General features: G+C 52.5%; 1 protein-coding gene across 4 annotated transcripts in view; it reads left to right on the forward strand.

Annotated features, from left to right (window-relative positions):
* PLXDC1 (plexin domain containing 1) overlaps positions 1 to 20,535 on the forward strand; it is a 69,755-nt gene that overhangs the window by 41,546 nt on the left and 7,674 nt on the right. For all 4 annotated transcript variants that reach the window (XM_021067058.2, XM_084984665.1, XM_084984666.1 and 1 more), the window contains 4 exons: positions 6,088 to 6,183; positions 12,328 to 12,409; positions 16,183 to 16,243; positions 17,596 to 17,728. In XM_021067058.2, the coding sequence (XP_020922717.1) occupies positions 6,088 to 6,183; positions 12,328 to 12,409; positions 16,183 to 16,243; positions 17,596 to 17,728 (372 nt within the window). The remainder of the gene's footprint in view (positions 1 to 6,087; positions 6,184 to 12,327; positions 12,410 to 16,182; positions 16,244 to 17,595; positions 17,729 to 20,535) is intronic.

A 20,535-nucleotide genomic window follows, 5' to 3' on the forward strand; every position in this document is an offset into this window, starting at 1 on the left:
GAACAGGACCTGACATCTGAGTTTAGGGGTGAGTGCTTTGGTAATTGCATCTCTTTTTGTCAGAGATTTTTAGCTCGAGGGTGTAGGCAGAGACTTTAGAAAAATATTGAGGTGCACGTAGAGCATATTTACATGGACACATTTTTCTGGGTCCATAGCAGCAACCCAAGCCACTGCAGTGACAATGCTGCATCCTTAATCTGCTGCACCACAAGGGAACTCCTTCACTGGGTTTTAAAATGGGTGGCACTAAAGGTTCCTCGTGGCTCAATCCCAGGTTTTGCAACAACAACAAAAAATGGGCTACAACTTCTGTTTGGGGAATAATAGCTTTTATGTGGCTAAGAGATCAGATTCCTCCAGGTCTAATAGTCAACCCAGCAAGTAGGGGATTAGTTTGAATTAAACTGAGCTGCAAATAAACACTAAATTCCAAACAACCATGATAGAAGTTCAAGGAGAGCCCTCTGGTCTGCCGACCGTATTATCACCACGGATATTCCCATTGTCACAACGCACCTGTCCTGCAGAATGGGTGACGGCGCTGCCCTTGTACACAAGCTTGGCTCCTCCATGCCTGGGGCGCTGTGAGGAATGGAGTTTACTCCCCGCATCCGAGAACCCCTCAGCCACTGAACCCGCCTCCCCAGGCTCCAAACACTTTCCTCCCACCTCTGTCTGGGGGTGGAGGGAATTCTGTATAATTTCATTCCTGGGGTTGAGGGCAAAAAATCCTGAAAACAGCCAGGATTTCTCTTACTATTGTTTCCTTGCAGAAACTGCTCCACAGGCTTTGGCAAAAAAGGTCTGCAGAGCTTGCTTTGATGCAGAGAAAAGATTCGTGTCGGATTAGCAGTATCTGTTTGCAGAGGCATGTGCAAAACATAGGGGGTAGCTTACACACTCTTTATTTGACTGGAGGGGCCCCAGAAGTCAATATCATTTCCTCCATTCGTTTGTTTAAGAAACTCTTTCTTGGAGGTCCCGTTGTGGCTCAGCAGTTAAGGAACCCAACTAGGATCCATGAGGACGCAGGTTCGATCCCTGGCCTCGCTCAGTGGGCTGGGGATCCGGCGTTGCCGTGAGCTGTGGTGTAGATGCCAGGTTTGCATCCCGAGTTGTTCTAGCCGTGGGGTAGGCCAGCAGCTGTAGCTCCGTTTCAACCCTGGGAACTTGCATATGCCGCGGGTGTGGCCCTCAAAAGCAAAAAACAGTGTGTGTGGGTTTGATGCCTGGCCTCGATCAGTGGGTTAAGGCATTGCCACAAGCTGTGGCCATGCAGGTCACAGATGCGGCTTAGACCTGGCGTGGCTGTGGCTGTAGTGTAGGCCATCGGCTGCAGCTCTGATTCGACCCCTAGCCTGGGAAGATCTACATGCCTTGGGTATGGCCCTAAAACGATGGGGAGAGGAAAACAACGTCTTTGTTTCATGGGACAGTATGAAAGCGACTTGTGTGTAGCCAGCGTCAGCGCTGACAGAGATCTGAGTTAATGGCATCGGTTAATGAGAATTTCATCAGGAAGGGCTCCACACTGCCGCCTGCCCCTTGTCTGGCTCCAGAATGGCCTCGGAGGGCCCTAACCCTTGAGCTGTCTTCTCAGAACTTGCCTTTCCTTTCAAAGGCAGACTAGAGAACCCAAGTGTGGCAGAGGCCTGTGCTGTCCCCTTGTGCTGGGCTGCTGGGTGTGGAGTGGGGAGGCCGGAGAACTGGCCGCAGAGGCCTGAGAAGCCCCAGCTAAGGGTGGGGGGGTGGGGGGGTGTTGTCCCCAGTTCTGGCCCATTTTGTCTTCTCCCTGATCCTGATAAAGGATCCTTTACAGGAGTTCCCCGTGGCCTACTGGTTAAGGATCTGGTGTTGTCCCTGCTGTGGCTAAGGTCATTGCATGGGCTTGGGTTCGATCCCTGGCCGGGGAATTTCCGCATGCCGTGAGTGTGGCCAAAAAAAAAGATCCTTTAAGGCTCTCTCCCTTGTAGGTTCTATCCATCCTAGGGCCCTCCCCCGGACCCGTTTTCCCTTTTCTATTTCTCCCTCTACTCTGCTCCCTGAGCCTTGCTTCCGCTCCTCTCTCTGCCCTTTGCTACTTTTCTTCTGTGCTGAAGACCCTCCCGCCTCCCCGCCTGGGCTGAAAGCTTCTTGGGGTACAGGACTCTCATGGTGTTTATCTCCAGGGGACCTCTGCTGGGGCTCCACTCATCGTTATGAAATGAATAACCAGTTGAGCAAAGGACAACATGAATGAGTAAATGAAAACTTCCTGAACCACCACCACCATATATATATATATATTTTTTTTTTAAGTATTTTTTTCTTTTGTCTTTTTTTTTTTTTTTTTTTTTTTGGCCGCCCCATGGCATATGGAGTTCCAGGGCCAAGGATCACATCTAAGCCACAGTTGTGACTTATGCTGTAGCTGCAGCAGCACCAGCAGCGCTGGATCCTTAACCCGCCATGCTGGGCCAGGGATGGAACCCACGTCCCAGGGCTCCAGAGGTACCACTGATCCCTTGTGCCACAGCGGGAACTCCACCGTCTTTTTTTTTTTTTTTTTTTTAAATATCTTAACCACTATTTTGGAAAGAAGTTTGTGGCTGGACCTGCAGTCTGATTTCTTCCGCCCAAACCAACCCTCCCCCATGGGTGTCTGGTGTTGAAACAAAACAGGACATGCACATGCTCTGTCGAGCCATGGACAACTCTTGATTACATGGCAGCGATTTCTGTGTCTGGACTGTAGTATTTCTGAATCCTTGATGAGTGGAAGCAGAGATAAGCAGAAACGTCTCAAAGAGCCTAAAATGCGGCCGAGGGGCAGCCGCCGTCTCAGTTCCGGAAGGGATGTGTGGGTCATGCCGACGGACGTCACTGTCCCTGGGCGAGCCCCAGATGTTGACGAGCTCATCCAAAAGCAAACAACACAGGCGGGGATATTAAGGGTTCTGTTTATAGAGAAGTAAAAGTATTACCAAACCATACACTTTTTTTTTTTTGGCTTTTTAGGGCCGCACCCACAGCATATGGAAGTTCCCAGGCCAGGGGTCAAATCGGAGCTACAGCTGCCAGCCTCCACCACAGCCAGAGCCACGTGGGATCCAAGCTGCAAACCATACACCGTTAAATGAGTACAAGCTGGCAGCTGAAGTGAGCAAATATTTTTAATCAGAGATGTGTTTCCGCCCGCCCACCCGCCTCCCCCTTCCCACCCCCCCACCCCCCACACACACATGTCCCCCGCCCTGCTGGTAGGGCTGGGCTGGGTTTTGGAGAACATGTGACCACCTCTGGCTGCACCCTCACTTGAGGCACATTCCCCACCTCCGCTCCCCCGCTTGCTGGTGGGGAGACTCATCCCTAGATTCTGCTGTGGGTTTTTTGTTTTTGTTTTTGTTTTTGTTTTTGGTCTTTTTAGGGCCGCACCCGCGGCATATGGAGGTTCCCAGGCTAGAGGTCGAATCAGAGCTGCAGCCACCAGCCTACACCACAGCCACAGCAACTCGGGATTTGAGCTGCATCTGCAACCTATACCACAGCTCATGGCAACCCTGGATCCTTAACCCACTGAGCGAGGCCAGGGATCGAACCCGTGTCCTCATCGATGCTGGTTGGGTTCGTTAACCACTGAGCCACAACGGGAACTCCCTGGTGTGGGGTTAAGTGGGAGCTCCACCTTCCCCAGCTGCTGCTTGTGTCTTCCTCCCTGAAATCGGGTCGATTCACAAGTCTGTGTCTCCATTTGTGTCCAACCTGACCCGCTTTGTCCCATGTCACCTTCTTCCTGAGCGCGGGTGAGCTCTCGCCTACATGCTTGCAGGTGGAGAAATCCTGAAAATCAGTTCTCCTCCTACTTGGAGTTTTAACTTCAGGAGGGGCCTGTCTGGCTTTCTCTGGCCCCCTTGGGGCTGCCCTTCTGAGAAGAGCCATAGTCTGTGGTGAGCTGGGGAGGAAGGGCATTCTTCCTTTGTGCTTCAGGCTAAAGTTATAATAAGTTGCTGAGCTCTTCCTGCTTGTAAGCCATTCATTCATTTAGTCATTTTTTTTTTTTGGCTGTGGAAGTTCCCCGGCCAGGGACTGAACCTGCGCCACAGCATCAGCCTGAGCCACAGCAGTGATTACACGGGATTCTTAACCCGCTGCGCCACAAGAGAACTCCTCCTTGTTCTGTGCAGGGCCTGCTTTGAGGGGCTGCAGGGACAGAGACAGATAACTTGCAGACTCTGCCCTTGGGGAGCTCACAGTCTTGGGGGGCAGGTGGCCGGCAGAGTAAATGTGGACCGAGCTGTGAGACAGGTGACACTGGATGTTGCCCAGGGGTCTGCACAGCTCAGAGGAGGGGCTACTAACAGCCCCCGAGGGGGGAGGATGTTTTCAAGCTGTCATTTGAGCTGAACCTTGAAGGAGGAGGCAGATTAAGGAAGACATGTTTACAGAGAGTCTAGACCCCATGGCCTCAGGCACTTTGGAAGAAACCTAGACAAAATAAAACATTTATTTTTTTATCCTATTACATTTTGGTGCTAAAAGGGGTGGGTTATTTTTTTTTTAAGAGAGGGCCCCTGGGGGTAGTGGGTGGGATGGAGCTGTGAAAAGCTGCCTGGAACTTCCCCTGATGTCTTATATCCCCCAGGCTCTTGGCACAGAACTTGGGGCCCCACAGCACCTATAGGCTTTGGAGCAAATTGATAATTGTTGCCTCTTCTGGGCAGGTGAATTACAGAAAGTTGTCCCAGTCTCTTTCAGACACACCCCTGCGTGAAAGGAGCCTTTCTTTTTTTTTTTTTTTTGATCTTTTTAGGGCCACACCTGTAGCATATGGGGTCAAATAGGAGCTATAGCCGCCAGCCAACACCACAGCCACAGCAATGCCAGATCAAAGCCATGTCTGTGATCTACCCCACAGCTCACAGCAATGCCAGATCCTTAACCCACTGAGCGAGCCCAGGGATCGAACCGGTGTCCTCGTGAACACTAGTCAGATTTGTCTCCATTGAGCCAAGATGGGAACTCCTGTGGCAGGTGTTTCTGTCTTACCCCTTCACAGACAAGAAACTGAGGCCCTAAGATTATCCAGCTTGTTGGGAACAGAACTTGACTCAGAACTCAGCTCTCTTGGAGTTCCTGTTGTGGCTCAGTGGTTAAGGAATCCAACTAAGAACCATGAGGTTGTGGGTTCGATCCTGGCCTTGCTCAGCGGGTTAAGGGTCTGGCATTGCCGTGAGCTGTGGTGTAGGCCGCAGATGTAGCTCAGATTCTGAGTTGCTGTGGCTGTGGCGTAGGCTGGCAGCTGCAGCTCCGATTTGATCCCTAGCCTGGGACCCTCCATATGCCACGGGAGTGGCCCAAGAAATGGCAAAAAGACAAAAAAAAAAAAAAAAAAAAAAAAGTGAAAGTGAAAGAACTCAGGTCTGTCGACTCAGGTCCTGTGGGAAGATTCTACAGGGACTGAGACAGCTCAGAAGCCTGGCTCCAGGCCCTGAACCTTGCTCTCACCTCCATCTAGAAGGGCATAGGTTCTCCAAGGTCAGCCTTTCCCCTTGCAGACGTTGGCAGAGTGCTCATTGTGGGGGAGGTTCAGACCCGATGACCACAGACGAGTGGTCCCCACCCTCCAAACTGACCCTAATGATCACACAAGCCAGTGTATGGGCAGAGAGCCTGGGGAAAGCTGGTGGGGGGAGGGCACGGGGGGGGGGGGAGCTGGTCAAAGGGAGCTGCTCAGGTGAAGTGGCCCTGAGCTGGATCTGGAAGGATGAGCTAGATCAGGAGAGAAAGGGTGGAAGAGCATCATGCGTCAAAGGAACAGTCACTGTGAAGGCACAGAGGCATGGGCAAGTGGGGAATTCTCCTGTGTCCTGACCCCGGGAACAGTCGGACCTCTAGGTTATTAACCTGCTCGTGGCACAAAACTCTTCTCTCTGTCCTGTCTCCCACAGGTTCAACATCATTATCCCAGGGTGATGGGTTTCCTTCCTGCCCTCGGTGGCTGCGTGCTAACTCCTGGTTCCACTTACTGCAATCTCTGGCCCACCAGGGCCCCAAGGCCCTCTGGCCAGGAGATGCTCCTGATGACCGGCTTTGTCTCTGTTTCAGAATCTCGGCGAAGGACCATCTTCGAATATCACCGTGTGGAGCTGGACCCCAGCAAGATCACCAGCATGTCTGCCGTGGAGTTCACCCCTTTGCCGAGTAAGTAGGGGTCATTCCCACTGATGCGGGGAGGCATCGCGCCGTCCCAGAGAGAGCTTTGGAGTCTCAGACTGAGGTCCATCCCAGGCCCACCCGTGACCCCTGTCTGGGTACAGCCACCGAACTTCTCTGGGCCTCCGTTTGTCTTTTGTAACGCGGGCCTAACACCACCTCCCTCCCAGGGCTGTGGCGAGGGTTAGAACCCGCAGTCAATAGAGCTGCGGATGGAAATGGCAGCTCTGACACTAACTGGCATATCCTGGGCTGAGGCCATAGCTTGTGCTTGATCTATGACAGCTATTGTTATTAACATGAAATTGAAACCCAGGAAGGAGGCACCTCTGAGAACTTAGACTGAGCGCCCAGAAAAGATAATCCAGGAATTGAATTGATCCATAAGTTTTTCACTGTATTTTTCTCAGAGGAGGGGTGATGCTGGAGTCCATGGGCAGAAAGCAGTAAAGGGAGTTAGTCAGCAGCCCTCCGAGAAACAGGGGCCTGGTGGTCCTGTCTTCTGCACCCCACTCACCTACAGCTGAAGCCGCACCATGGCCAAGGCCCCAGCTGCTGCACAACCCCTAATATCCCCCCCAAGATCGGGGTTGGATGCTCTTTAGGATGTGGTCAGGACGGTTGGGGAGAGTGAGGAATGGATGGCACTCCCATTCACTCCCATTCTTATTTTTATCTTTTAAATTTTTTTTCCTTTTTACGGCTGCACCTGCAGCATATGGAAGTTCTCAGGCCAGGGGTTGAATTGGAGCTGCAGCTGAGGCCTACACCACAGCCACAGCAACATCAGATCTGAGCCGCGTCTGCGACCTACACCACAGTTCATGGCAACACAAGATCCTTAACCCACTGAGCAAGGCCAGGGATTGAACCTGCGTCCTCATGGAGATAAGGTTGGGTCCTTAATCCATTGAGTCACAATGGGAACTCCTTGTTTTTGTTTTTATTTTTTATTTTACACATTTTTTTGGCCAAGCCCATGACATGCAGAAGTTCCCAGGTCAGGGGTCAAACCTGAGCAGCAGTGACAATGCTGAGTTTTTAATTGCTAGGCCACCAGGGAACTCCATCCATTGTATTTTTTTTGTTTGTTTTCTTGTTTGTTTTTTAGGGCCACACCTGCAGTATATGGAAGTTCCCAGGCTAGGCGTCAAATCAGAGCTACCAGCTGCCAGCCTACACCACAGCCACAGCAACACCAGATCCTTAACCCACGGAGCAAGGCCAGGAATTGAACCCACATCCTCATGGATACTAGTCGGATTCGTTACTGCTGAGCCACGACAGGAATTCCCCTTTCTTGTATTTTAAAGAGAATTTGAATTTCCTCTCCTGTTTCATGGTACCTCCCAGCCTCCCTCTGAAGCCAGGGCCTTCTCCCTGCCTTCTGGGGAGGTTCTTGCCTCTCTTTCCCCCTCTTCCTCTTCATTGGAGGTTCTGGAAGCAGGAGAGGAAGAAAGAAGAGGAGTTGGAAGGGTCTTCTCGAAAGCTAGGCCACGTCCCAGCGTGTCCTCCCCTGGAAGAGAGGACCTTCCCAGAGACCTGGTCACAGGGCTAGGACACCTGCTGTCACAACCCCACCCCCACCCTAGTTGCCCGCCCTTGAGAACAAGCGAGCGCAAACCTCTGGTCCCAGGAATGAACAAACTGCATTTAGGAGCAAGGACATCCGAGGGCAGGACTAACAGCCCGGGTGGAAGAACGAAAACATCCTGGGAATGCATTTCTGGGACGCTGTCTGTACGTTTAAGCCACTTCCCACCCTTTCAGTGAATTTTGTGAGCATTTAATAATAGCACACAGGGCGTCCGAAATGCAGCTGAGAAATAAAGGTCAGTGGATTTTATGAATACCAGGGTTTTTTCTCAGTCTGACTGGAGCCATTTCAGGGCCCCCCAGCGTCGCCAGGAATGGCCGGGCCGTAGGCTCCCATGTGGGGGAGGGGCAGTGCCACCAAGGCTGTGATTTGAGCCCCTGGGAGGCAGGTTAGCTTTGTCCTCAGAAACCTCTGCATCTCCCTACCCTAGGCTTTCTCCCTTACCTTCAAGTAAGGGAGGACTTGGCCAAAATTCTCGCACGAGTGTGGACAGGCTGTCTGCAAGCCATCACACTGCCCAACTGGTCCCTCTTCTAGAAGAGGCTCATGAAAACGTGGCCTGGGGTGAAGGTGGGAGCTGAGGAGGGGGAATCCACAGCAGGACCTCAGGGCTAAGAGCTCAGGGTCTCAGCTGAGACAGACCTTGGTTCAAACCCAGACCTGCCACTCTTAGTTCTGTGACACTCTCCAAGCCTCAGTTTTCTGCTCTGTAAAATGGGAATAACACGCATCCATGCGGAGTTCCCGCTGTGGCTCAGCGGTAACTAACACAATTAGTACCCATGAGAAGGCAGGATGGATCCCTGCCCTTGATCCTTGGGTTAGAGATCTTGTGTTGCCGTGGGCTGTGGTGTTGGTTGCAGACACGGCTCAGAGCTGGTGTCGCTGTGGCTGTGGTGTAGGCCAGCAGCTATAGCTTCGATTCAACCCCTAGCCTTGGAATGTGCGGCCCTAAAAAGACAAAAAAACAAAAACTAAACAAAAGCACCTATGCCTTGATTCCCTAAGCTTTAGTTACCGTCTCACCACAGAGGGCGCTGTTCTAGACCCTCTGGTGTGCCTTTGTTCTCCACGGGCCAGTCCCTGCTGACTTCCTGCCAGTGGCTTTCCCTCCACCCCTCCAGGGCCTACGCAGCCCTGGCAGACAAAGGGACACAGCATTTACAGCCAGTCCCTCCCACAAGGCGACTGAAGGTGGCCACGCTGTGCCCACAGCAGCTTTTCTCCCACGCACTGAGGGCTGGTTCCAGCTGCCATCTCATTGGGGATCCACAGAAGGCAAACGGATCCCCTACTTAAGGGACTGGGCTAGCGTCCCATGAACACTCACAGTAAAGAAATGCCTGTGATGTTTATTGAATGAGGGGTCGTTTTCTGTAGCTAGTGCCCACTTACTGCTGCCACCAACATGTTCTGCTCGGCGGCTTATCAGACAAGCCCTTATATTGCACAGTTATTCTGGGTCAGCATCTGTCTTCTTTTTTTTTTTTTTGGTTTTTTTAGAGCCGCAGGTGCGGCATATGGAGGCTTCCAAGCTAAGGGTCTAATCGGGGCTTTAGCCACTGGCCTATGCCACAGCCACAGCCACAGCCACGCCAGATCCGAGCCATGTCTGCAACCAGCCACAGCTCACGGCAACACAAGATCCTTAACCCACTGAGCGAGGCCAGGGATCCAACCAGAATCCTCATGGATGCTGGTTGGGTTTGTTTCTGCTGAGCCACAACAGGAACACCTGTCTGTTCTTAGGATAAAATGAATGGGCTTTGTGACAGCTGCTTGCCACTCCAAGGTCATTTTGATTCACTCGAGTGGGTAGTGTGTAAGGGCAAGTGACCAACTCTTCAAATCCAGCCCCCACCCCTCCAGCTCCCCTGCCCCTCTGCCAGGTGTCCATGCACCTTGCAGCAGCCGCTCCCACTAGCTTCTCTGTTCTCTGATGCTGCCCTGCCTGGGCTAGGCCCCCCGCTGCCATACCGCCTCATCCTGCCACCTTCCACCTCTCCACTCTGCCCAGCCCGTTAGCGTCCCGGCTGCTGTTGGGAGCAGCCCTGGGACGTGTTCCTTCCAGCCTCTGCGCACAGGGGCCCCTCTGCTTGGACTGCTCCCCCAGGAGAGCTCCCCAGCTGGGTTCCTCCCTTCTCTGTCCCCAAGGGCCTTCCCCGAGCTCCCTGAATAAAACACATCCGCACCATCATTTCACCTCCCTGTTCTGCTCTACTCACAGCCCTTCTCACCACTGGGAACCCTAGGGTCCATTTATCTACGTACTTGTCGGCCGTCTCTTGCCCTTGACTGCAGGTTCTATGCAGACAGTGCTTCTGTCTTTTCCTGTTCACGCTGCATCTCCAGTGCCAGGCTCGTGGCAGACGCTCGATAAGCATTTGTTGAAAGAATGAATGAGGAGTTCCCGTTGTGGCTCAGCAGGCTACGAGTCTGACTAGTGTCCACAAGGATGCAGGTTTGATCCCTGCCTCCGCTCAGTGGATTAAGCATCTGGCGTCGGTTGCAGACACGGCTCAGATTCAGCATTGCTGTGGTTATGGTGTAGGTCGGCAGCTGCAGCTCCCATTCAACCCCTAGCCTGGGGGTTTCCATATGCTGCAGGTGTAGCCTTGAAAAGAAAAAAAAAAGAAAGAAAGAAAGAAAAAGAAAATTAAAAGAACAGGAAGAATGAATGAGCACCTGATAGGTACATCGAGGGGGATGATAGACCATAGTTGATGCCATTCGCCAGCTCCCCGTGTGGCCAGCACCATGGTAAATGCCCTCTAGGTGCCTCCTCCTCACAGCAGGCCTGCCACACAGACAGCATCCTGATCCCCCTTTTACACATGAGGTCCCGAGGCACCAAGCGGTCGGGTGGCTTTCCAGGGCAGAGTTAAGCCTGGATGAGCAGAGAGGTGCGCACACCCCTGGGAATAGCTCCCTTCCTGAAGGAGAGGGAGAAGAAAGGCATGAACTCCATACGCCTGGTTGACCCTCCCAGACTCAGCGCTCGGACTTCCCTGGGGAGGAAGGGAGAGGCGCCGGAGAGGCCAGGAGCCCCCTTGGCCGGCAGTCCTGCCACGCGCCTGTCCTCGGGGGTGGGGAGCGCGGGCTCCTGGCTTGTACTTGACGGAGTCAAACCAGGACATCTTAAAAGATCCTTTGGGGTGATTGTAAACAACATAAACGTCAAACTTGCTGAGGGACTTGATCTTAATTTTTCCCAACATGGGAAGGAATGCTTCTGATGTGAAATGATGACGCTACAGAGGCGATCAGACGGCCACAGAAATGCGTCAAATCAGTACGTTATACACCTTAAACTTACGCGATGTTATATGTCAAATATATCCCAATTTTAAAAATCCTTTTCAGGAGTTCCTGATGTGGCTCAGCAGTAACGAACCTGACTAGTGTCCATGAGGACTCGGGTTTGATCCCTGGCCTCCCTCAGCGGGTTAAGGATCCAGCGTGGCTGTGGCTGTGGTGTAGGCCAGGCAGCTGTAGCTCTGATTGGACCCCTAGCCTGGGAGCTTCCATATGCCTTAGGGTGCGGCCCTAAAAAGACCAAAAAAGAAAAAGAGAGAGAGAGAAAGAAATAAAAAAATCCTTTTCAACCCTGTACTTCTAGGCAACAGGCCAGAAGTGTAATTTCCCAGACTAGGTAAGGTTCCTTTGTCAATGCTTATGGCACCCTGTAATTTTCCTTCATATACCTCATCACAATGCTAATTACGTAGGTTTTTTTAAATTTTTCTTTCTTTCTTCCTTTCCTTTTTTTTTTTGGTTCTGCTTGCAGCTTGCTGAAGTTCCTGGACCAGGGATCAAACCTGAGTCATAGCAGTGACAATGCTGGATCCTTAACCACTAGGCCACCAGGGAACTCTTTTGTAGTTTTTGATGATCTGTTTAGTGTCTGACTTCTCATGTGACTGTCAAGCCCAAGGAGGCAGGTACTGGATTACACTGCCAAATTGCCAGCACCATCTCAGGGTCTGACCTCCTGGTAACAAAAGAAAAGAGGGGAGTTCCTGTCTTGGCGCAGTGGAAACGAATCCAACTAGGAACCATGAGGTTGCAGGTTCGATCCCTGGCCTCGCTCAGTGGGCTGAGGATCCAGTGTTGCCGTGAGCTGTGGTGTAGGTTGCAGACAGGGCTTGGATCTGGTGTTGCTGTGGCTGCGGTGTAGGCCAGTTGCTACAGCTCTAATTGGACCCCTAGCCTGAGAACCTCCGTATGCCACAGGTGCAGCCCTAAAAAGACAAAAAGACAAAAATAAAACAAAACAAAAAGACAAAAGAAAAGAAGGAAGGAAGGAAAGAAAGAAGGGGGGGCGAAGGGAGGGAGGAGGGTGGGGGTCAAGGCGGGGGAGGGAGGGTTGGAGAATCAGGGCTGGACTCAAGTGAGGGTGGCATTAACCACCTCTAGGGTCCCTGATAATAGAACCTCCAGAGTTCTCAAGGACCCAGCATTCAAGATAGTTCCACCTTTTGGAGCCCTGCACAGGGACTGGGGCTGAGGGGCCGCTGCCTTCTTCTCTCTTGCAGCCTGCCTGCAGCATCAGAGCTGTGACGCCTGCATGTCCTCAGACCTGACCTTCAACTGCAGCTGGTGCCATGTCCTCCAGAGGTTTGTACCAAGGTGACCTCTGGTTCCCGTAGGCAGACTGTGCAGGGGACGGGGGCTCGGGGCAGGAGAAGGCAAAGGCCCAGCCCTACTCCCTGCCTCGGGCCTCGTTGTCAACATGAGCGTATCTGGGGCCACTGCCACTCTGACGCTTAGGACAATAATATGGCAGAAGTGAGTTTCTTCCTGAGGCTTGTGAGCCATCAAGTTGTCTATGCGTCACTCTGCAGTGATGCTAGCCTTCTAGAAGACCATTCAGAGATTGCTGCTACTGCAGCTCCCTCTTCATCCTCAGGCAGGCCTTCTCAAAGAGTGGTCCACTGCTGTGAGCATCCCAGAATCAGCTGGGGCTCATGCTCAACATGCAGATTCCTGGCGTCACCCTCGGGCCTCTTGCATCAGGGTCTCTGGGAGAGAAGCCCAGGAGCCTGCATTTTCACAAGGTGCCTCACCGTAGACAAGTATGAGCTCCACCAGCTCAGAGACAGGGGATGAGCCAAAGACCCATTGCCATGGGGCAAGAGCCCCAGAACCCCAGAACCCCCAAACCCCCAAACCCCACCTCAAGATCTTTCTTCGTCAGGCTGCAACACGGTTTCCTGAGAACCCGGGGTGTGGAAAACACAGGTGTCAGTGGAAAGTTGGGGCAAGCTGCAAGGCTACAAAGCTGTGTTTGCTTGGGTTGGGACGCGGGGAAAATTCTGGATGAGATTCAGGTTCAGGGATGAAGTTTGTAAATCCAACTCATCTTCCCCTCCTTGTTCTGAAGTCATTTCCTCATAGATTAGACTCAGAATCTGAGCCCTGTTCTCCTGTCCAAGATAAATACACGGGGAGGGGGGTTCTTGGGGGACAAGGGCTCCCATGAGAGTGGAAAGACCTATGAACTCTAAGAGCCTTTAAAGCAATTTTGAAAATTGCAAATTACAGACGCTCTGAGTTCTATGCAGCTGTCTGCATCTGTCACTGTTTCCTTTGCTCCTTTCCAATATCCTGGGGCAGAAATAGAAGCTCTTGCCTTTACGGGCGGCCTGCCTGGCGCACAAGACCCAGCTCTGGGCCGGGAGGAGAGAGGGACCCCTCCTCAGGCCTCCCAGGTGTTCTTTCCACCAGCTGTGCTCTTCCCTCACTCTCTTGGGGCCTCAGTTTGTCTTCCCTGTAAAATGGGCTGGGGTTATGTGATTCCAGGGGATGCGGGTGAGGAACATGCCTGTCGTTTGAACTCCTCAAATACCAAAGAGCATTTCTGCAAGGTGCCCTTCACACGAAAGGCACAGAGCCGCAGAGAGAGTATGAGGGGAGGTCTCAGGATGCTTCTTCCCGGCGTGGAGCTTGGCGGTGTGGTCCATCTTGTCCACTTTCAAGTTGGAGAGCCGCCGTCTGAGCGTGGAGAGATAATCCAGATGACCTCAGATGAGCCCTGGAATGCGGGGGCTGGGTGCCACCGCATGACTCAGCGACCAACAGCGGCTGAGCCATGAGAACTGCAAAATGGGTCAGATGAAATCAAAACCCTGGCTTGATACATCCCCGTTTAATGCATACGCCCAAACCCAGAAAACCACGAGTTTCATGAGGGTTGGTCGGGGGGAGGGCAGGGCCTTGAATGTGGACACTGTGCCTTTGGGGTCATGTCAGCTACAGGACAAAGAAACGCCAACCAGGGATCCTGGATGTCCGTGGGTCTGGGCTTTTACCCCAGGACAGGCCCCTTCTTGACAGATCTCTGGAGTCGAAGCTCCAACTGAGAGCTGACTCCAGGTTCCTAAAAAGTCAGAGCTCAGGGAGTTCCCGCCATGGCACAGCGGAAATGAATCCGACTCGGAATCACGAGGCTGTGGATTCAATCCCTGGCCTCGCTCAGTGGGTTAAGGATCTGGTGTTGCCGTGAGCTGTGGTGTAGGTTCACAGACGTGGCTCGGATCCCGTGTTGTTGTGGCTCTGGCGTAGGCCGGCAGCTGTAGCTCTGGTTCGACCCCTAGCCTGTGAACCTCCATATGCTGTGGGTGTGGCCCTAAAAAGCAAAACAAAAAATTAGAGGTCAGGCTGGTGCAAGCGGGTGGGCCGCCACGGTCTCTTCCACCAACAGCTGCTTGCAACTGCCACTCGGGTTCTCGGCTTCCATTCCGGCTGCTCTGCCCTCAGCAGCCTTGCTGAGCTTCCCCTCCCTGCACTGTGGCCGGATCTGATTCAGACTATTCTACTTGCCATGCATGTATCTTCCTTTCATTCCGCATTGCCCTTCAGTGGCCCGCTCTGGAGTCTATGGGTGACCTTGACTGTGAAGTTCATAAGCCTTGTCTTATGGTGTCGTGAGGGTCCCGTGAGATAGTGCAGGAGCAGCATAGGACTGGGGCAGCACCTGCATTCAGGAGGCGCTCAAATAACGACCATTTCTCATGTCCTTCTCCTTGGCATCTGGTTGGTTGGCATAGGGCTTGGAATGGAATGCTCTTAGACTGATATTAAAGACTTGGTTTTTGGTTTTTGCTTTTTGCTTTTTAGGGCCATACCCACAGCATATGGAAGTCCCCAGGCTAGGGGTCGAATTGGAGCTGCAGCTGCCAGCCTACACCACAGCCACAGCAATGTGGGATACAAGCCATGACTGTGACCTACGCCACAGCTCACGGCAACACCGGATCCTTAACCCACTGAGCGAAGCCAGGGATTGAACACGCCTCGTCTAGCCTGTCCTAGTTTTCATGGATACTCGTTGGGTTCATTACCGCTGAGCCACAACGGGAACCCTAAAGGCTCAGTCCTTGAAGCCTTGAAGGAACCAGTTAGTTTGGCCTAAAAGAAAGATTAGTCCGTCCCCACCCTGCCCGCCGCAGTGTTCTTTTAATTTTCCATCCCTCGAAGTAGGGGGCACAGAGGATTGAGAGGGGATATGGATGGCTGCGTTCTCCTGGCCCCGCTGCAGGAGGAGGTGCTCGGAGGTATCATCGGAGGAAAGGCTGATGGTGCCTGGAAGCCTCGGCCTCGCCAGGTCTCGGACAGACAGGCCGGTGGTGCAGTTAACCGCCACCAGTCTTTTCTTGGCACTGGTGGCTCGTGATCCTATCCTCCCCTGCAGCTGTCCCTGTGCGTGAACAGGGCTCGATGGATTCTCCCAGCACCAGCCTGGAGCACGGAGCTTTGAGTGCGATGCCTTAGAGAACATTTTCTGATTGATCCTCCCCGCCCCCACCTTCCCTAGGGAAGCGCTTGACGTCTTGCAGCTCAGCTGAACTGTGCCACGTCCTCTCCCGGGACTCTTGTTGGCCAGTGTTTATTCTCTCGCCGTCTCTGGCAGGACCCTTGCTTCTGTCCTTTTATGATCACACAAGGGGTGTTGGCCAGATTGGCTGACATCTGCCTTCAACTCTGTTTCTCTTTGCCAAGTTTAGCGCCTCCATGGGGTGGGGTGGGGTGGGGGCGGCGGTGCTTAGTGAAGGCGCAGGACTTTCCCCAGATGAGAACATGTTTGCAAATCCCCTGGATTCTCAGCAAGTTCATGGCCTCCTGGAGTCAGAGGGGCCTTAAAGGTCCTTAGAGGTCAGGCAATCCATCTGGGCAGATGTGGCTTCCCCTCCTCTTGGGGAAGGAGTAGAGCGGGCTGGGAGGGTCTGACTCTCCATCCCACAGCCAGCTGGTGCCAGGGCACCTGCCCAGTGGTCTTGGGGAGGTTCGACCCCCTCCTCACTATCATTGAAGAGCCGTTACTGAGCAGGGGGAGGTGAAGGGGTGGGCCTCTCTGTCAATCTCATCAGACCTTTTGGTTCCCCCTGCAGATGCTCCAGTGGCTTTGACCGCTACCGCCAGGAGTGGCTGGCCTACGGCTGTGCCCAGGAGGTGAGAGGCTTAAGTGAGCCAGATGTGGGGAAGGGCAAGGCTGCTAGCCTGCCCCTCACCTGGTAGCTCTTCTTAAGGTACCTCTGGCTCTCGATGAACTGGGGCTTGTCTGAGCCATTGAGACCACGATGGGAGGTTTTCCAGGGCTCCATGGGTCCCTGAGACAAGCACATTTCCTGGTGACTTGGCTTTGAGTGGCAGCTCTCCAGGGCTCTTTTGGTCCTTGCAGAAGGCACACTGGGTGTGGCCCTGGCCTCAGCAGGATCTCCTGGGAGGCTGTGCACCTGCTGATGTTCCGGAAGTAAGAGCCCTGGTGCCAGCCCTCCTGCATTTGAGGAAGGCAGTTGTGCTGGGCGCGAGGAAGGTTGTTTCCAGCACCTTCCCTTTAGAATCCCTAGAGTTTCCTTCTCACTGCTGGAATTTTCCAGAATGCTCAGCACTTTGACTTGGATGGGGAGTGTCCTATTCTCACACCTGATACTGACACAGGCAAAACCAATTTAACCATGCATTCTTGGTGTGTGTGTCTTTTTTTTTTTTTTTTTTTTAGGGCTGCACCCATGGCATATGGAGGTTCCCAGGGTAGGGGTCGAAATGGAGCTACAGCTGCCGGCCTACGCCACAGCCACAGCAAGGCCAGATCCGAGCCACATCTGCAACCTGCACCACAGCTCACGGCAACTCTGGATCCTATGCATGCGTTCCTTCTCCTCCCTTCCTCTCTCCATCCCTTCCTGCAGTGCAAGCACTTGACGTGCGCCCAGCCCTTCACGGCATGCTGCCCAGCGCTTGCTCAGACTTAATCCTAACTCAGCCCCAGGCGCTGGGAGCCAGTGCTTCCACTGATCAGAGTGGAAACTGAAGCTCTGAGAGGCTTAGGGATGTGTCCTGCATCCGGGCCCAGCGTTTAACTGTAAACCCCCAGATTACTGCTGTGCACTCACCACCATCTGCTTTATCGGTAAGGCTGGGTGAATGTTTCTGGCCTTAAAAAAAAAAAAAAAAAAAAAAAAGGGAAAGAAAAACCTTGCCTAGTAGCTTCTGATGCTGGTCTGTTGGTGAACGTACAGATTTGCTTTATGTATTTAAGATCGGTATCTCAGCTCCTTCCTTTAGGAAGGCTTCCAAGCAGCTGACAGATAAATTGCCCTGTAAGATAAGACACTTGCAGGATAAAGTGGAGCCCTTAAATGCACTCAGAGCCCTGCTTTGGTTAGATTACCACCCTTGGACCATGCACTGGAATTTTCAATCTCCAGACCGCTGAGGGATCAAAGTGCCCCCACTGTCCTGTGTGTGGCCGGGCTGCTGGTGAGGCTTCTGTCCAGGGCAGCACTGGGTCTCTTTTGCAGGCAGAGGGCAGGACGTGTGAGGACTTCCAGGACGAGGACGCCTCATCCTCCCCCGATAGCTCCTTCAGCCCCTTTGACAGAGACCTCACCACCACTTCCTCCACCCTCTTTGTCGACAGCCTCACCACGGAAGGTAAGGGTGGGGAGGATTGAGAAGCAGGGGTGGGGGTGTTGCAGGGGGGTGGGGAGCATCACGGGCCCTGATTGTCTCAGAGAATGGGATTGCTCCATCCTTTCTCCCCTGAGGCTCGAGAGCCTGGGGTCACTTGCTCCTAAGAGGCAGAGTCAGGTTTAGAGTGAATGGACTCCATGCCCACGCCTGGGCTGGGGGAGGAATTCGCTGTGTGGAGGGGGAAACGTCCTAGCATAATGCCAGGTATTTTATATAACATCTCCATGCATCTTTTTTTTTTTTTTTTTTTTTTTTTTTTTTTTTGTCTTTTGTCTTTTTAGGGCCGCACCTGAGGTATATAGAGGTTCCCAGGCTAGGGGTTGAATCGGAGCTGTAGCTGCTGGCCGACACCACAGCCACAGCAATTCGGGATCCAAGCCACATCTGCAACCTACACCACGGCTCATGGCACCGCCAGATCCCCGACCCACTGAGTGAGGCCAGGGATCAAACCTGCATCCTCATGGATACTAGCTGGATTTGTTTCATCTGGCCATGATGGGAACTCCCTAGAGGTGCTTTTAAAATTAAAACAATTTTTTGGTCGCTCACAGCACATGGAGGTTCCTAGATCAGAGATCAAACCTGAGCCACAGTAGTGACAATGCTGAATCTGTAACCTCTAGGCCACCCGGGAACTCCTAAAATTCAACTTTTTAATAATCATGTAATAGTTAAATGATAATCACTGTAGTTCCAGAGTCAAATCTACAAGAGCAGGTAGAGTCGAAGAAGTTTGGTCCCTAGTTTTCTCCCCTCCACTCTAGCCCCCTTTTCCTCTATGGGGAACCATTTAACATTTTTTCTTATGGTTTCTTCTTCCATTATCTAATGTGATTTTTTTTTTTTTCCGCTTTTTAGGGCCGAACCTGCGGTGTATGGAGGTTCCCTAGCTAGGGGTTGAATCAGAGCTACAGCTGCCGGCCTACACTACAGCCACAGCAATATAGGTTCCAAGCCGTGTCTGCAACCTACACCACAGCTCATGGCAACGCTGGATCCCTAACCCACGGGGCGAGGCCAGGGATCGAACAGGCGTCCTCATGGATGCTAGTCAGATTCGTTCACCACTGAGCCACAACAGGAACTCTCTGTGATTTCTTTTTTTATATTTGAAGATTTATTGTAAATGTATTGCAGAGCAGGATGCCACGTCCAGGTGCTGGGAGCGTAAATAGGTTGGGTGTTGAGAGGCTCACAGTTTATGGAAACAGTGGGATCTAAGATGCTGTAGAAACAGATACCAAATGCAATGGGGCCCAGAGGAGGACACACCCATCTGTCCTCTGGCAAGTGACAGGGCTGGGACTGGGGCTAGGGTAAGGCCAGTATAAAATTTAAGGAGGCGTAAAAAAGGCAATAATTAAGATAAATAATACTTTAATGCAAATAGTTATAAAAATCAAAATTAATGCCCCAAATTCTATGATGAATAAAATATCAAAAATTTTCAAAACGACACACCCTGTTTCACTTGTGTCACCCTACCCCTGGCCCTGCAGAGGGCATTTCAGAGATGGGACTTTTCAAAGACGAAGAGTAACGGGGAGGAAGGGCGACCCCTGCAGGAGGAACAGTATGTGTAGCAGCTCGAGATCTGAAAGAGGAGTTCCCATTGTGGCTCAGCAGAAACAAACCCGAGTAGAATCCATGAGGGTGCAGGTTCGATCCCTGACCTCACTCAGTGGGTCAAGGATCTGGCGTTGCTGTGAGCTGTGGCGTAGGTTGCAGATGTGGCTCAGATCCCAAGTTGCTGTGGCTGTGGTGTCAGCCAGCAGCTGCAGCTCTGGGAATCTCCATATGCCGCAGGTGCGGCCCTTTAAAAAAAAAAAAAAAAAAAAAAGCAGCAGCGATCTGAGATGTCCCCAAGGTCTGGAGAGCCTGGGGTAGCTTGTTACAGCCACTATCATGGCGTTGCATTGTGGCGAGAGACAGGACGAAAGATGATTGGTACGAACTGCAAAAGGACTTGAACATCCGTGAACAACGGGGAGCCAATAAAAGCCTTTAAAATGAATAGGCGGAGGAGGTTCGGGAGGGGAAAGACGAAGGGAGAGCTTGTAACAGACCCTAAATTGTGGACGGTTCCATTTGTTTAACATTTCGAAGCTGGCAGCAGTCATCTCTAGTCCTCTAGAACATTCTTCTGACGTGGACCGCTTGCCTTTCTTTCCCCGTAAGAATCTGTGGGGAGGGAGTTCCCATCATGGCACAGTGGAAACGAATCTGACTAGGAACCATGGGGTTGAGGGTTCGATCCCTGGCCTCGCTTAGCGGGCCAAGGATCCGCCATTGCCCTGGTGTAGGTCGCAGATGCGGCTTGGATCTGGCATTGCGGGGGCTGTGGCGTAGGCTGGCAGCTACAGCTCTGATTAGACCCCTAGCCTGGGAACCTCCATATGCCGCAGGAGCGGCCCTAAAAAGACAAAAAAAAAAAAAAAAAAAGAAAAAAGAAAAAAAAATCTGCAGGGAAGAACCACAGGAAGGACCAACCATCGGCACTTATTTAGGAAGCCGCAGGATACTTGCCTTGAGGTGGAGAGAGCGTGTGTTGGCCTGGAAATCTGCTCCCCACGTTGTACCCCGGGGAGGGCGGTGTCTCCAAGCTGATTCTCTCTTGTGACACACCCACCCCTCCCCCAGTCCTTCCTCTGCTTCCCGCTGCCCCTTAGGAGACTAGGAAAGGCCCTCAATTTGGCTTTCCAGGCAGCTGTCCTCACACCGCCAGCCTCTCTCATCACCCCCACTCGCATCCTCTCCTACCTCCA

The sequence above is a fragment of the Sus scrofa genome, chromosome 12 (genome assembly GCF_054392235.1).
Source record: "Sus scrofa isolate SSC_HxYL_T2T_F1_AM1 chromosome 12, Sscrofa_HxYL_maternal_Yorkshire_Landrace_v2.0, whole genome shotgun sequence".
Lineage (NCBI taxonomy): Eukaryota > Metazoa > Chordata > Mammalia > Artiodactyla > Suidae > Sus > Sus scrofa.